General features: G+C 41.7%; 1 protein-coding gene across 6 annotated transcripts in view; it reads left to right on the top strand.

Moving 5' to 3' along the window:
* Nucleotides 1–4,877: 4,877 nt before the first annotated feature.
* The window catches only part of ACVR1 (activin A receptor type 1), a 121,866-nt gene continuing 110,401 nt past the window's right edge, over nucleotides 4,878–16,342 (top strand). For 2 of the 6 annotated variants that reach the window (XM_039855790.1, XM_039855793.1), the window contains exons 1-4: nucleotides 4,878–5,008; nucleotides 8,397–8,508; nucleotides 11,210–11,283; nucleotides 12,115–12,215. In XM_039855790.1, the coding sequence (XP_039711724.1) occupies nucleotides 12,157–12,215 (59 nt within the window). In that variant the 5' untranslated portion in view covers nucleotides 4,878–5,008; nucleotides 8,397–8,508; nucleotides 11,210–11,283; nucleotides 12,115–12,156. The remainder of the gene's footprint in view (nucleotides 5,009–8,396; nucleotides 8,509–11,209; nucleotides 11,284–12,114; nucleotides 12,216–16,342) is intronic. The other 4 variants (XM_039855794.1, XM_039855791.1, XM_039855795.1 and 1 more) reach the window with 4 other exon arrangements.

Below are 16,342 nucleotides of genomic sequence, written 5' to 3'. Positions count from 1 at the left end.
TAAGTTTCTTTTATAGTCAGTCTTACCAACAGAGAATATGTACAATTGTTGACGAATTGTGTGAAATATTTTATATCAGTTTTGTTTGCATTACCTTTTCTTCAATTTTTAAACTTTTGTTCTAATGTTCATATGTGATTTTTGTTTTTGTGTATTCATGACATCTGCCCAATTTGCTATTAAAGGATGAATTTAGTTGATTCGTAAGTTTTTTAAAATCAATTAAAGACTTTAACCCAAGTGCTTCCACATTGTTTTAATAATCTTTCTTTTCCGCAATGTTTTTGTAGTTCCTCTTTGATCACATGGTTGGCCCACAGCCACACGCTGGTTTTCATGTAACCTGCTGTACCAGGAGTGACTGGATTAACTTTCCCAAGTGGTAAGTAACTGTAGGGCAGTTTGAGGACTCCCCGTGTTGCTCCTACAGTTCCCTGAATATGGTAGATGGTCAATAAAGCCTTGTATGAAATGAACAATTAATGAGTCATTGAAACACCTGGGAAAGTTTAACTGGAAGATAAATAAGGTCTGTCTCAACTAGTTAAATGTTTACTTTTTGAGGAAAATGGTGCCAGGCCTGATAGGATTTTTAGTGACTCAGGTTATGATTTTCTCTTCTACCTCCTATTATTCTGATCCAGTTATTTTGATCTTTGAAACATGCTACTGGTTTTTTTGGGGCCTCTGGATTAGGACTAAATTTCAGATGTCAAAGCCTTTTTAACTCATTCTCCAAGAATAGTTATAATGCAGCTGGGTCAGTATTTCTCATACTTGAGGAATGTATAGACATCTTTAAAAGGAAAAAATAAATTCCCATATACTTTCAGTGATGTCTTTTTAAAATTATAATATCATTTAAATAAACTGCAATTTCTTACAAATACATAGCACAAACGGGTAGTGAGATCATGTTTGCATAGTAGATATCCATACGATCCAAATTAATATGTACCATATTAATTTCTTAACGAAAATATAATTGAACCTAAAGTACAAATTTTGTAGATTTCATAAAGAACTTGGAGATCTCCTATGATTATGTGTCCTAATTCTAGTCTAACAAAATAGAAATAGGAGAATCACTTTACCATAAACCACATCCAACCCTGAACTTTGCTCTTTTCTCAAGCAGTTTGGATGCCTACTTAATCAATGGTCAACTTAAACGTGAACAATCACTAAACTAGATGAAAACTAATCTCCATATGCTTGTAACCATTACGGAACTATACAAAAACTGAATATGAACAAAATTATAAAACCGATGATTCAAATAATATTATTTAATGAAATAGATGATATTGTTTTACTGAACAAAAATGTCTGCTCACGTAAACACAGTACTACTGCCTGCTAGAAGCAGGGTTTCTTTGGTTCTACATGCCCATACTGAGTGAACAGATATCAGAATTTGTTCATTCCTTTAACCATTAATCTCTATTTTTCTTCAAGAAACCCTTAGAAATTGAACTGCAGCACATTAATCCATCAGGATTCTCATCAACACCAGCTCTCAAACACCCTGCCAATATTCTTCTAAAGAATTTGCTGCTGGAAGTTGATATGTATAACTAAGGTGATTTTTGCTTTATAGGTTTTAATAAACCATGTTCTCTTATAACATTATTAAAAAAAGATCTCTGTAGAACCAAAAAGATGAAATAAGTCAATGTAGTTACATACTTAAATATTTTAAATAAAATCATTTTTAAAAATTATAATTTATATTATGTGTCACATCTGAATGCAGAAAGGCTGTGGTTTTTGTTTTTAAGTCCAAGAGCTTAACCATAACAAGAAAGCTTTCTGCAAAATTTTATGGAATAAAATTCCCCAAATTTTATAGAAAAATACTGTACAGGACTCAGGTTGCTCAAGACCTTGTTTCCTAATAGTTTTTGAAAGCTGTCGACTTTTAGAAATGAACATGTTGATCTGGGCGTAAAGGAGGAGGATATGCAGAAAACAGAAGAGATGCCAATTCACAATGCAGCAGGCAGTTAATTAACAAGAGTCATGCTCCTTGAAACATAACGATGGTGGAGATCTGAGAATCTTAGAATAACAGAAGATGTATTTCTTTCAAGTAACTTTACTGGTGTGTTTTCCACCAGAGTTGAATCAATGGATTAGATGTTGGGGTAAGGCAGTGGTTCTCAACAGGGGGCAATTTTACCCCAAACGAAACATTTGGTAAAGTCTAGAGACATTTTTTGTCGTCGCAACTGTGGAAGGAAGGCGTCCTATTTGTATCTAATAGATAGAGGTCAAGGGTGCTGCAGAATATCTTACAATGCACTGGACAGCACCCCACAACAATTATCCAGCCAAATAAAGATGTCAATTGTATCAAGGCTGAGAAACCCTGGATTAAGCTGTTTAAGCCGAAGGATTGCATCTGGGATATATCCTTGTGTGGATAGGGCTTGTGTGGAGGTCTGTATTCCTGTGTATCGTCTTGCTCTGCACACACACACACACACACACACACACACACACTGCTTGCATATGCACACACACACACACACACAGGCATTCACTCCATCAGTCAATGAATCAATGTTACAAGGCCACAAGAACTACCCCAAATCAATCAATCAATCGATCAATCAATGTTACGAGGCCACAAGAACTATCCAGAATCCTCCCATATAGTCTTGTAGAATACAAATTAGTCACCGGAGAGTTGAATTAGAGTTTTTTACATTGAGCCAGTCACACAATAAGAAGGAACCACTACTGAAGGAACAAATAAAAGGACCAGTTAAAACCATTATAGGATTCATTAGTTCATTTATTCAGTTATTCAGCAAACTTTTATTGAGCACCCAAATGTGTCACTTCACTAGGCATGATACATTGCGAACACAACCAAACCTGGTCCCTGCCCTCATGGGGCTTACGGCCTGGAGGAGACTAACAAGAACGTCACCAACAAGAGGCCAGTAAAACCAGGACTCCGGAAATGTACAGGATTGAGGGAAATTTACACAGCAGCTCAAAAACCCTCCACATGTATGTAACCTCATTTGAACTGCACAACAAACTTCATGAGACAGGCTCTATTCCCTTCTTAGGTTAGAAATGGGCTCAAGGTCACACAATTTCTAAGTGACAAGGCTGACACTTCAACCAAATAACACTGAGGTCCCTGTTTTACAGTTCTAAAGAGCAAAGGATACAGACACTTTCGCTTGATCTGACCTGGAATTTCCTCTCCTGATCCTCACCAATCATATAGGAACAAAGCCCTTCCCCTTCTGGGGAAAAAAAAAATGCGCCCAGCCTTTTCCATCTTCTCGCTTCTCTAATACCTGGGGGTTATTTTCTAGCTGTTTCATGTAAATATGCCTTGTGTCTCTGATTAGATTACAAGCTCCTGACCTGCAGGGCCCAGATCTTCCATTTCCTTTGCAACCTTTTGCAGTACTGCAGACACTCACCCAATAAATGCCTGCTGCATAAATGAACCTGTGAAGATAAAAATACTTTATAGTATTCCCATTTATGGCTTTCATGATTTTATTTTGCTTTGTGATTGGGCTGTACATTATACGCTTCTAGAGAGCAGAGAAAATGGCTTGGTGCTTTCCTTACACCAGCAGGCACCGTGCAAAATTTGATCCTTGCATGCTTTTTTGATGCTCTGGATAATATCAGCGCACTGGAGTGTTTTTTGTGTATCTAAGGACCAAGGCTGTCAGCCTCTCGGTGGCGGGGAATGTTCCTTCCTTTCCACTGTAAGCTCCCATGGCGCCTAGGACAGGGCTAGATTACTGCAGAAGCCCCCCACCCCGAATATTTTAATTACTAAGGAGGCCGACTGCGAAAATGTAAGCTCTCGCACAATCCCAGACCTTGCGAGGAATTGAGCAAAGTGGAAGGGGATTTGAAGGTAGGTCAGAAAATGGCCTGGTTGAGAATGCTGAGGGTTCTCTCTGAGAATCCAGCCTAAGTCTGACAAGCAGGACTCCAGCCGCGTGCCTCCCGCAGTCCCGGGGCCCGGGAGGCAGCCAGCCCGCCAGCCTTCCCGCCCGCCCACCCCGGGAGCTGTCCAGACGGCCCCGCCCGCGCCTACCTGGGCACTCACCCGCGCCGCGCCGCCTCTCCTCCTCCCACCCCGGCCGCGGGAGCCCGGCGCGGGCCTGCCCCGCCGCCTCCCCGCCTCCGAAGAGCCCCGCGGGCGGCGCGCTCGCAGCCTCCTCCCGCCCCGCCAGACAGCGCGGGGCGCGCCGGGGGGCGGCGAGGTCAGGCTCGGCGGGACTCTGCGGGCTCGCCACCGGCCGGGAGCCTGCAGGGGGCGCGGGGACAGCCCCGCCCCGCCCCGCCGCCTTCCCTCTCCCTCCCGGCTCCCTGGATCTGCGCCGGGAGGAAATGATGTGTTGCTGCCTGGTTAATCACAGCTCCAGACACTCATTGGCCGAGCGCTCCGCAGCCACTTCCTTCTCCTCCTCCCCCCGCTCCGGCTTCTGCTCTTTGCAGCCGCCGCCGCCGCCGTCGCCGCCGCCGCCGCAGCCTCCCCCTCGGCGCTGGGGGAACTTTTCTACTCTCTGTGATCGTCTCCCCCGCCAGCCCCCGGGCGAGCCCCCACCCGGCCGGCGCGACCCCCGCCCGCGGCCGTTCTCCCACCCCGTGCCGCGGCGCCTCGGGAAGTTTATTCCGCCCGCCCTCCGCCCCTTCCTTCTCCTCCTCCTCCTCCACTTCACCCCGCCTCCCCCCCTCCCTCGGCTCTTTCCCCGGGGTGGCCGCCGCCGCCGCCGCCGCTGCCAGGCTGCTCCTTGGCCAACCGCGCCGGCCCGCGGGCTGCAGAGCCCTCGGCCCCACGCACCGCGCCGCTGCGGCCGCCCCGGCCCTCGGCCCCGCAGAGTTCCGGGCTTCCTCGCCGGCTGCACCGCCCCGCCCCGCCCCGCGCCGAGCCGCGCCGCGCCGCGCCGACCTGCAGCGCCCGGCAGGCTCGCACTCCGCCTCCCCCGGCTCTGCCCCGGCCGCCGCGGGACCAGAGGTGAGGGCAGGTCGCCGGACGCGCCTGCCGGAGCCGGGTGGATCGAGGGAGGAGGGAGCCTAGCGGGAGGAGAGGTAGGGATTGGGGGTGGGAGGGTGGGCGTCTGCGGTGCCTCCTCCTCGCTTTCATTCCTTTCTCCCCCAAGCTCGATCCACTCTCGGTGGGGGAAGCAGCAGCGGAACAAAACTGTCTTGCGTTGGGCCTGAACTGCTGGTGGGATATGGGAGAGGGCAGAGGGATGGAGTGGGGCGTCTCTGGTTTGCAGTCTGTGTGTCTGTGTGTATGTATATGTATGTAGTGAACTCCTTCTGGGTGCGCGTCCCTGACTTGTAAATCGATCTGGCCGCGGGGCCACGGGGCTCACCTTCTAGCCGAGCTTGGTTGGGAGTAAAGGGATGGGCGAAACACCCCCACCCTCGAAATATCTGTCTCTTCCAAGAGGAATTTTCTGCTGGAGACACAGCCAATAAACTCTGCTTAACTCCCTCCCTCCCTCCGTTCTTCCTAGCTGCAGTTTCTAAAAGCTTCAAAGCCAGGAATGTGGGATTCATCTTCCGATCCCCAGAAGGCAAATGTGGTTACAGATGTTGCACGGTACTTTGCCAAGTTTAAAACCCTTCCTTCAACACTGTAACCAAAAACAGTGAGGCTAGAACCCAGGGTGCAATGGGGAGAGATGTGGGCCTCTGTGGCCATCGGATTCACTAACTTTCGTCGGGTTCTAGACTGGCTCAGTTCTGTCCAATTTGTGCAATATATGGCTCCCACCCCCACCCCACCCTCATTTCCCTGGAGTTTTAAACGCTTCTTGCATGGGAGAGAAGCTGTAGAGGAAGCTACTTAGGGAATAAAACATTCCACTTAGCAGCAGAAGAAAAGCCTTGGTTAAAAAGTTGTGCTTAATTAGGTTTTTTGAGAGAGGCAGTGAAGTAATACAGTGGATTTATTAATTTTATTGGGCTTTTCATTCTTGAGGTGTGTGTGATGGGAGTTAGATGATGAGAAAAAGGACTGACCTCATACATATTTTGTATCTTTTTGAAAAGAGGTCTCAAACTGAGACATAGACATAACCCAGTGATTTTAAAGAACCCTGTCCCAGAGATGCAGACTGCTCTGACAGCCCAAGGGAAGGCGGTGGCAAAAAATAGACACCACCTCCCTTTTCCCCCAAAAAGATTCTTCCTGGAAAGATGGTGTTAAGACATTTCAGAGATGGGCTGATCCAAGTGGCAGGCCTTAAATGGAAACACTATAGTATGTCCTGGCACTTGTCTCTGGAGGTGGGTGGCTGGCCAGGGTCCCAGGCCCGGGCAGCCAGCAGACACTAGACTTATGCTGACCTCAGACACTGGGTTTGCCATCCAGCTTTACAGTATGCTTAAGTATGAAACATGGGCCTCACTCATTTCACTGATGGGGATACAGGAGTCAGGAAGTTATCCTGGACAGGACTTGGATCACCTGGCTTCTAATATCAAATCACTTTTTTTTTATGATTCATTTGTTTTTGTTTTCTGTCCTGGAATTAAAAAAACAGAAGTCTTTTGAAGCTGAAATGTGTAGGCCTTAAATTCGTGGAATTGTGTTGGATGATAGCATTTCTGTTGTCTTCTCTCATGCAAATACTCAAACTTGGTAAATGATGTTGTGCAATAAACTTTGGAGAGATGGCAAAAATCAGGGGCTGGGATGTGTATAGAATAGATTCATGCTCTTTTTTCTCCAGCAGTATGGGTGAGTTTTACTTGAAATAGAGAGTGGTTTTTAAATAAAACTTGATTTAGGTAGTCATTTTTCAACTTTTGTACCTTGGAAGAGAGTGATTATTTGAATCCAAATAAGTTTAGTGTTAACGCTAAGTAATTTAAAAGAATAGTGAGGAAGCAGAGTAAAGATGGAGGAATATTCAGGAATGTAATTATAGGCATGAATCGGAGGTGCTGCAAGTTCTTTTTCAAACCATCGTGGTAAAGTATCACCATAAAGTGAGTCTTGATCTATTTGCAGGTGAAGGGTTTTGCTTTCAATTTGGTAAAAGAAAACAGAAACAAAAACAAAAACAAAACACCTGTGAAGTTCAATAAAGCAAAGCACAATAAAACTTGGTATGTCTGTGATTAATTTTGGAAGTGAGGAACTAAATTTCCTTAATAGCTTTGTGATTTTTTTCATAGTAGTGATTTTCCAAATTTTTTGCATCTGTCCACAAAACTGATATCAGTGCTTGAATCAGTAAATAGATACTGTGCCTCGATCTTACACTGGATTGCGCTGAACTAGTCCTGTGATGATCACGATAGGTTTCTAGGTTAGGTAGGATTGAGTAGTCAAGCCTTTTGGAGGAGGGACGATGTAGCAGAAATGGATTTGAAAAATAATCCTGCTATTCTCCAGGTCATGAATTGGAGACGGCATCAATGCACCTATAAGGTACTTTAGGTAAGAAGGAGCCGGGACCTGGGAACAGTCCTCTGTGCTTGTTCTGCTCTTAGATCCCTGCATCTTGATTTATTTTTACATGAAGAAATCAACACACAACTTGTTAGAAATTAGGGAGAATTTAACTATTGATGATGGCAAAACCCTTTGATATATTTTGAGTGAATTTGATGACAGATATAATGATGGGAGGAGGGGTTGGATATGTGCCAGGCACAGTGTTTAGCTCTTTACATGAGCTTTTTCATTATGTTTTCACAACAACCATATGTTTCATTAGTTCACTCTTTTACAGTAAGAAATTGAGGCTTGACAAAATTAAGTGTGTCGCCCAAGTTGTAGAGCTAATCAACAGTGGAGTGGAGATTTGAACCAGGAGCTCGTGGGACTCGGGAACCCATGTTCTGTCACTTTCGCCAATGTTTGCCAAATTTCATTCATACGCTGTCTTCATGAGTTTACTATAGCTATGTCTCACTTTGTTAAAGTTTTTTTTTTTTAAAGCAACAATTCACCTTTTTAAAAAAGTAAAAAAAATACTTAGATATCTTTTAAAAGGATATATCACTGCCATAGCTGGAAAGCTAACTCACTTGTTTGGAATAGGAGGTAATTACAAAGATGTATTCATACTTACTTCTTCGGATACTGCCATGTCAGGATAATGATTATCTGGTGTGTGTTTGTGTGTGTGTATTTGTGTTTGTTTTTCAGGGACCTGGGGATAAAGGTGGAGGAGGTAGGTAATGATATAGTTGTGATGATATTTTGGTTTTTAGATTGAGCAATGAGTTCCTGGGTGCTGATTTTACTTTTAGACTTTATAACCTACATACATGATACGTACTTTCTGTAAAAAAAACAAAAAAAAAGAAAGAAAATTAAACACATAACGATTAACAAAATGATTACTTGGGGACTATTTCCTGTTTCGTTCTGACTATAGACTTAGCTCGGTGCCTGTGTGAAGTAGACACCCAAGAATGAAGGCTGATTGACAAGACCCCTGGTGATAATTAAAGCAAAGCTGATTGTTGTCATACCTGAATAAGATTGAGGTAAATTTCTATTTTCTCTTGCTTTCACTCTCATTTCCGATATAGGTTTCCCCCACTATCCGAAAGTAGAGTGTTCTTATGAAACCATTTGTATGCCTAAATGACAAAGGGAAAAAGCAGTTGCCATTAATTAACATGGAGAAATTTTTGAGCATTCTCAGAAGCCCCCCTAATAACCTACTAAGCCATAGCAAATAACACATAAAACCTACAATAACATAAACATATAGTAAAAGCAGGAATGCACAAAGTAAATTGAGATAAAGCACAGATGCTTGCAGACACAGTTCAAAGCTATGGCAGCTTGATGCCGAGATGCTGAATGTGGTGGTTCCTGGGGAAGAAGCTTGGTGGTGCCACTCTGGGTGCTGAAGGTGCCTGTTGCCTCTAGAAGGACTCCCTGCAAAGCAAATGCTATTTTCTTTTTCAGCTATTTCATAAAAGTGAAAATTCTCTTCAGGTTTCTTTTGGTTAGTGAAAACAGGTGCTAACGTTGATCTTTCGTGTAAGCAAAGTGGCATAACATGAACATTCGAAAAGCAGGGCATACCAGTATGACTAAAATAATAGCATGGGCGGCAGTGTGGTTTCTCCTGACTGCAGTTACGTGAGAGCTGGCACTTCTCAGCATCACCATGTCTTATACACCTAGTGCTCAGGATGAGGCAAAGAATGCTTTCATGAAGTGTTAAAATGTTTTTGTTTTTACCCAGTGGTTAAGTATGACCATTCATAGCGGGGAAGCCAGTACTTAAGTTAAGGCAATGCCTGGGTAAAATGTTAACAGCATTAAACTGGTGAGGCTGGGAAATAAAGCCATCAGAGATTTTAATTGGAGTTTGCATAGTCTCCTGTTTTATTTTCCCAAAGCAAGTATTGGGCACTGTGGCTTTATTCCTGGAAATGAGGATTTGAATTGGGTTTCCTGGTAACAAAATGCCTTCTTTGATCTCTTAGAGTGAAAACTTTGTGTTTCTTTCTGTGGCCAATTCCAGCTCTCAGAAGAATCAAGTGGAAGGTTTACCTCTTCTTTTTTAGCAGTTGGCCATAGACTGCCCTTGCTTGCCATGCTTATTTAAGAGTCAGAAGTTCCAAACCAGAACTTGGCTATTGGAAAGGGCATTCAAATTAAAGATTTCTTTTGAAAGAGCTTCATCAAATTGGTGTGGTTGGCACATCATGGCCTTTGGTTAAGATGGGATTTAGTTTTGCTTGAACTTAAGCTCTCAAAATTAAAAAAAAGACCCAGCAGCTTCTTTTTCAAAGTTAAAACAAATTCTTCCCCCTTCCCCCAATATTCTAACTGACCGTACTGTTGAATAATACTCCTGTGCTCTTATATGCATTTTTGGAAATCTGAGCTTATTTATATGTCTAAAGACTCTTCTGGGATCCATGAGAGCTTTGTTTTCCTGAGCCACTACCACTCATTTGTTTGATTTTGGGGTTTCAGTCTCTGACCAACATTCCACTTTGCCCATTAGAGTTGCTTCATTGTTTGCTCTGGGTATTTGGCCTTATTTCTGTGACTGGGAAAGCGACTTTAAATTTTAGTCTTTCCAAATTGTGTGGAGGTTCATGCAGTAGGTGAAGGTTGTTTTTTTGGAGGCTAAGGCAAGGTCAGGGGTTCTATTTAGCACAGGTGTCCCGATGTGTCTCCAAGAGTTCAACTCTCTCGTCAGGAGGCCAAGCCTCTGATGTTCTGTTCTTCTGTGTTGCCCTTCCCCCACTCTTAAGGAGAGTCAAATTCTTCAGGGCTCAGAATAATCTCATTGCAAGCAAGAATGCTTCCTGGATTTTGCCTTTTGACATTTTCCTAGCGTTTTGTCATCTTCACTACTTATTCTAGGACTTGACTGATCTCTTTGAAGGCAAGGATTTCAAGTTATTTATTCCTACATTTATTTGTTCCACACAATTCCTCTTCACCAATTTAAAATCTTTTAAATTCTCTCATTGGGCTCCTCAAGGGGAAAGACTGTGTCCTATTCATCTTTTGTGTATCTTTTGCACCTAACACAATGCCTGGCCCAGACCACACAGTCAATAAATCGTTTTTTCATCAGGGAACGCTGAGAGAATGAATGGATGATTGTATGAATGGATGATTGTCTATTAGAGGGAGCATAGATGCCAGACTCAGTAGGCCTTAAGGATGAGTTTGGGAAGCAGGGTAGAAACGAGGTAGAAGAAACTTTTTTATATACCCTCTTTATATACAAGATATTGTAACTTGTACTTAGTGAATTCAACAAATATCTATATGTATATGTTTCCTTTTTAGATTGATTTTGGACTTAAGGATGACACCTACTTTATTAGGAAGTCTGTCTCAACTGATGTTTTATATCCCACAGAGCAAGGAATTATGTGGTACCATGTATGGCTGGGACGCAAACAGCTGGTGAATTGACTCCTTTATACTGACTTCCTCCTGTTGCTTATGTTCTTAAATAGTTGACTAGAAACTGGCAGGCAGAGCTCATGCGAGGGGTGGAATGTGGATGACCTCTTTGGAAAGAGATGGACCCCTAAGGAAACTCCTCTTTTGATAGGTTTTAAGGGCTGATTTGTGTGGGCATATGACCTAGACCATTTCCCTTGAATATTTGATGGCCGGGTGCCTTGCTCAAGCCACCATGCAGCATGGATGCCATTGAAAATAAGATTGCTCTAGTTTTTGTTTCTTTTTCTTTTTTAGCCTATTATGGAAGAATTATTGATTGAACTTCTGAAAAATAACTGATGAGAAATATACAGAGGAGATAAAGAAAGGTAGGAGTCTTGGACAAGACTGGATATTAGATATGGGATGATACTTGGAGATTAGAAAGGGGTTGCTGAGAAAAACGTGCAATAAAAAAGAACTTGAGAAAAAGCATTTCTGGTGTAGAGGGGCTAGATTGAGGAGATATTTTAAACTGAGTTCTGAATATACCACTATTGTAGCTATTAATGAATGGTGTTATACTCTGGGTAAAAATACAAAGTGCTTGTCCTTAAGTGGTAGGTTAATGCTTATAAGGAAATAGCACCAAGAAGCCTGGCATTTTTGGACTTATAACTTGATGTCAGGGACTTATACACGATAGCAATAAACATAGGAACAACCATTAAGAAGAAAACGTGTAAAGGATTATCTAGAGTGACCCTTACCTTTCTTTTCAGGAATAAGGAAAATGGTAAGGGATGACAGTGCCAAATGATAGTTTTTTATAGGTTTTTTTGAACTCGAAGAACTGAACTGTTGTGCACAACAGGTGACAAGAACAAATATTCTCTTACTTTATGAGTATGGCAAGTTTTACAAAACAATATTGCAGTGCTTCCTAATTTCTTTTCAATTTTTATTAAAAAAAATTCTGGTCTGTCTAATCAATTGATTTCACAACTTGCTAATGGGTTCTAACCAGCAATTAAAAAACAAAAACGAAAACAAAAAACTGTTCTGGATATTGTGAGAATCAGCCTTAATTTTTTTTTATCGAATAGTTGCTAATCTGGATGAGAATTTTATTTTGTTTTTTATATGAGCCTCAGTCATTCTACAGATGGTCCACACCCCTCCTCCTCCCCCCTCACCCCCTTGTTCTTTTCTTTGTGTAGGAGTCTTTGCTTGGTTCTCCAAATCAGATTAAAGTGACTGATATGTGCTTTGGACCAGCTCCAAGAGTGCATCCTCATCTTGATCCTAATCAGCATCAAAGGTGGGGCTAATTACTTTAAGCTGGTGGCAGGAGCCACTTAGCTCCCTGTTTATTTAGATTATATTTGAATAGGATGGTGACTTTCAGTAATAAGGAAACAGCAGGAGTGCCTGTACAGGTCATGGGCACCAAAAGGATGGGAGAGAGGTGGGGAAAATGACCCCATGCATTTTTTGTTCAGAAATATAAAACAAGGTTAGTAGGAGAGAGTATGGGAATGCTTACTTAAAGCATTCAAAGATGTAAGTAAGAGCTTAATTAGTGGCAGCAGTTATCGTTGTTCTTATTAAAATTTCCCTGCCTTGCTGCTGCCCCATTCATCTTTTCCCCTCTATTCCCTTCATGTGTTAAGTATTTATCAAGTTCAGTAAAACTAAGGGGAACTTAAGGTGCACTTGAGTAAAGGATTGAAGAATCACACATCTAACAATAAATGGCAGAATGCTGAGTATCTTGGTCACAAGATACAGAGGGATAAGAATCAGCCAACACCTTTGAGAAAGTGACTGTTTGGCTGCCCCATTTTGATGTTATCATTTTGAGAGGTATCTATGTGTGTAGGTTGTGGAATAGGCAACATTCCAAAACCAGGAATGGGGCAAGTGAATGTGAGGTAGTTGGCTTTTGTTTAGGAGCCCAATTGTACAAAACATGGTTGCATATATTTTTAATCACTAGAATCACACACAGTGCCTTGAGGTACAGTTTCTCTAAGAGGCATCAAGACTTGAGGCAACTGGAAGGAACAGCAGATTGATGTCTTCGGTTTTGCGTTAATTCCAGGGAGTAGATTGGCCAATACGAATTAGGTGGTTGTATCGCACACCCTCCCCCACCTTTTTTATTTTTGGCCGTATATGGTAACTCTTGGAAGTTAAAAGTTCTTTGCGATATGACTGTGTAGAGTACCTTAAGGTGAGCACAGAAGAAAGCTTAGAAAGGGAGATTTAGAGTCATAATATGGTTTACTTTGAATGCTAGGTAAAAGGTTTTAGACTTGATTCTAAAATAGCTACAATAAGATATAACTAATACATATAAAGGAGGCCCCACTCAAGCCCCTTACTTGAATTCTCTATTTAATGTTCACACTCACTCCTTGAGGTACCTACTCTTATTATGCCCATTTTACAGAAGGAGAAACAGACTCAGACGGATGATGGAAAATGTCTAAGGTCACGTCTGAACTTATAACCCAGGCTGTACATATGTACCCAAGTCATTACACTTCACAGCAGAGGTTGGGAACTGGTGGCCCCTAGGCTGACTGTGCCTCACAGTTGTGTCCTGTTTGATAATGCATTTTAAACTTTTATTTTTGAAATGGTTGTCAGCATTTAAATATGGGGAAATTTCCTGCAAAAAGTCCAAATTTCTACCCGTTTCTGCAAAATTGAGAGAGCTGGCAGCACCAGACCCATATTCCTGCAGGAATCTGCCAGAGCTCCTTGTAATTGTGTCTGTCTGAGGAGACATGTATGCTGTTTTCACCGCAGTCCCAGCTTATCCTGTTTTCTCCCAGACACTGAGGCCCAGTATCAGTTGCTGTTTTTCCTTCCTCCCTCCCTCCCTCCTCCCTTCCTTCCTCCCCCCCTCCTCCTCGTTTCCCCTCCCCTCCTCTCCCTCCTAACTGCATTGTCCCTATAGGCATGAGTTTGAGACCCCAGTTCTATAGCCTTCTGTTGGCCACAGATAATTAGTTTAGAGATGAGGAGGGATGCCTAGCAGCTAAGGGGAAATGCAAGTAGGTGGAATTTATGAAGAGAGAGTGGAGGGAGCAAATGTTATTTGACTTTTGGAACTTGGATTACTGGGAGAATGGTGTTGATTTTAAAAGGGAAGATTGTTAAGAGGAACTGATTTGGGATAGGGCATGGCGTTGGGGTTGAGGTTTTGTTGGAACAAGTACATGGAAGAAGGCTTTTGAGTCTAGTGAGGAGTGGGAAATATGGCACTGGAACCTTGGTGATAAGATCGGAGCCATGGGTTTGTTTTGGAGCCTGGACCCGTGTGAGAGGATGCAAAGGCTGTGCTGGGGCGTTGGATCTGGGGCGAGAGGTCCCTTTTGGAAATGGGAAAAGTGGGCTAAGGTCTGAATGATAAAATGAACCGGCTACAAACAGTTCAAAGTCTCTTATTGACTTTTTGGGGTCAAGTGCCCTACCTTGCAAATAAATCAAATGTTTATCCTAATAAAGGAGTACAATAACAGTCTTTTATTTTTGAACATGGGAACTAATAAACATCTGCTCACTGAATCAAAGACAGGTATACTGTTTGATAGGTGACATCTGTAATTTATGTTTATGCCTATTTCTCTGAGCCTTATGCATTTAGGTGAAAGGGATTTTAAGCATGTTGCTTTTTGTAATACAGATGATAGGCAAAGTGGTTTCTTTAGCCCCGAGACAGGGAAATAGGCAGGAGGAGGATGGCTGCCTGGCATTTATTCTTGCCTTTAGCCAGTTTAGAAAGGAATGTCCTTTTCAAATTCAGATGCTTTTTTTTTCCTTCTTATCTTGGTGTGGTTGTTTGGGATTCCCTCCAACTCATTGGTACTTAATCAGTGAGGTCCACCCCAGTTGCCCTGCCTTCTCCCACTTGGCTCTGTTTTGATCCCTAAAGATCTTATTGTTTTAGGACATTTTAAGCATTTAAGGTGGAGTGAATCCTTCTTAGATATGGGTATTGAGCATGGAAATCTTCCAAGAAGGCATTTCATTTGTTCTCATAGAGGATTTTGTCCATGAATGTTTCAGTCTCCTTTTTGGGCCATACATTTTTTTTTTAAATTCAAATTGGTGTTTTTATTTCTATTTCATGGATAGTTTTACTTCATTATGCGTGCATGTTAATATTGGTTCCTATACATTTTTTCTGAAAAATGACATTTTTATTCATTATGATATTTTATGTTTTAGAAATGAAATTTATGCTATGTTACATGTGCTCAATACAAGATTTAAAGGATAGGAAGGGTATGTAGTGACAGGTAACTTTTGTCCTCTAGCCTTCTACTTTCTCTTCCTGGAGGAAAACACCATTAAAACTAATTGTATATTTTTTCGGTGATAGTCTTTACATTTACAAACATATACTAATGTGTTTTCCTGTATATATTATATCATATTTGCACATTTCAGTTCTTTACCTGGCTTTTTTCACTTAATTATCTGAGAAATTTTTTCCGATCAGTGTAAACAGAGTTTCCTCATTCCTTTGAAAAAGATTCCATTGTGTGGATATATCATAATTTATTTAACCAGTCTTTTACTTATTATTTTAAGTAACTTTATATGTTAACAATGTTGCAGTGGCTATTCTTAACATGTACTACTATGCCTACTTATTGATTTATATGTAGGTGTATTGGTACATCTATCTCTTGTATATCTGGGGGTAAATATCAAGGATTGGGATTGCTGAATCAAAGGGTGTTTACATTTTAAATTACAGTATAGGTTATACCATGAATTGGGTTTTTGAGTTGTGTTAGTGAAGCAGTGTGGCATGATGGAAATGAGAAAGCAACCCACAGGACTCAAGCACTAGTTTGATCTATGAAGTAAACCAATTTTGTGGCCCAAGAAAGTCACTTTCTTAACCTTTTTTCTTCATGGTAGTTCTCTTTTCTCATCTGTTAAGAAGGGCAAAGACTCAGCAATTTCTAAAGTCTGATAATTTGTTGATTCTCTTTCAATCTCTCCTTTTTTTGGTCCTTCCAGTAAATGGAGCTTGATGTGTATTTTTGTTTTTTTTTCTCCCATATAAATTTGGAGTTTGTGAAGAACTCTGAGCTTTAGAAGCCTTGCTAACCACAGCTTTACTTTGATTGTTTTAAAGCACTGTGTCTGGTTTGTGCTTTAAGTTAAAAGCAGAGCTTCTATGGCTGATTATTATTTTTTTTTAATATGCAGTGAATGGTAAGTGGGTATTCAGTGACCAAGAAACTCATATAGTCAGCTTTTTATTATTGATCAAGAATAGAGGCAATGGATTTTTAGACTTAGAGGAAAAGTTTTATAATAGCTTTAAAAAAAAGCAGTAGGCATATGATGGACCATCTTTAAGAAACTGCAACATTTTATTTATGACTTTGGAGCCGACTGGAGGAGTTGGCTTTTGAT

This window comes from Pteropus medius, unplaced genomic scaffold, assembly GCF_902729225.1.
Source record: "Pteropus medius unplaced genomic scaffold, Ma_sr-lr_union100, whole genome shotgun sequence".
Taxonomy (NCBI): domain Eukaryota; kingdom Metazoa; phylum Chordata; class Mammalia; order Chiroptera; family Pteropodidae; genus Pteropus; species Pteropus medius.
The sequence above is the reverse complement of the archived record's forward strand: the minus strand, read 5'-3'. Positions and strand labels throughout refer to the sequence as shown.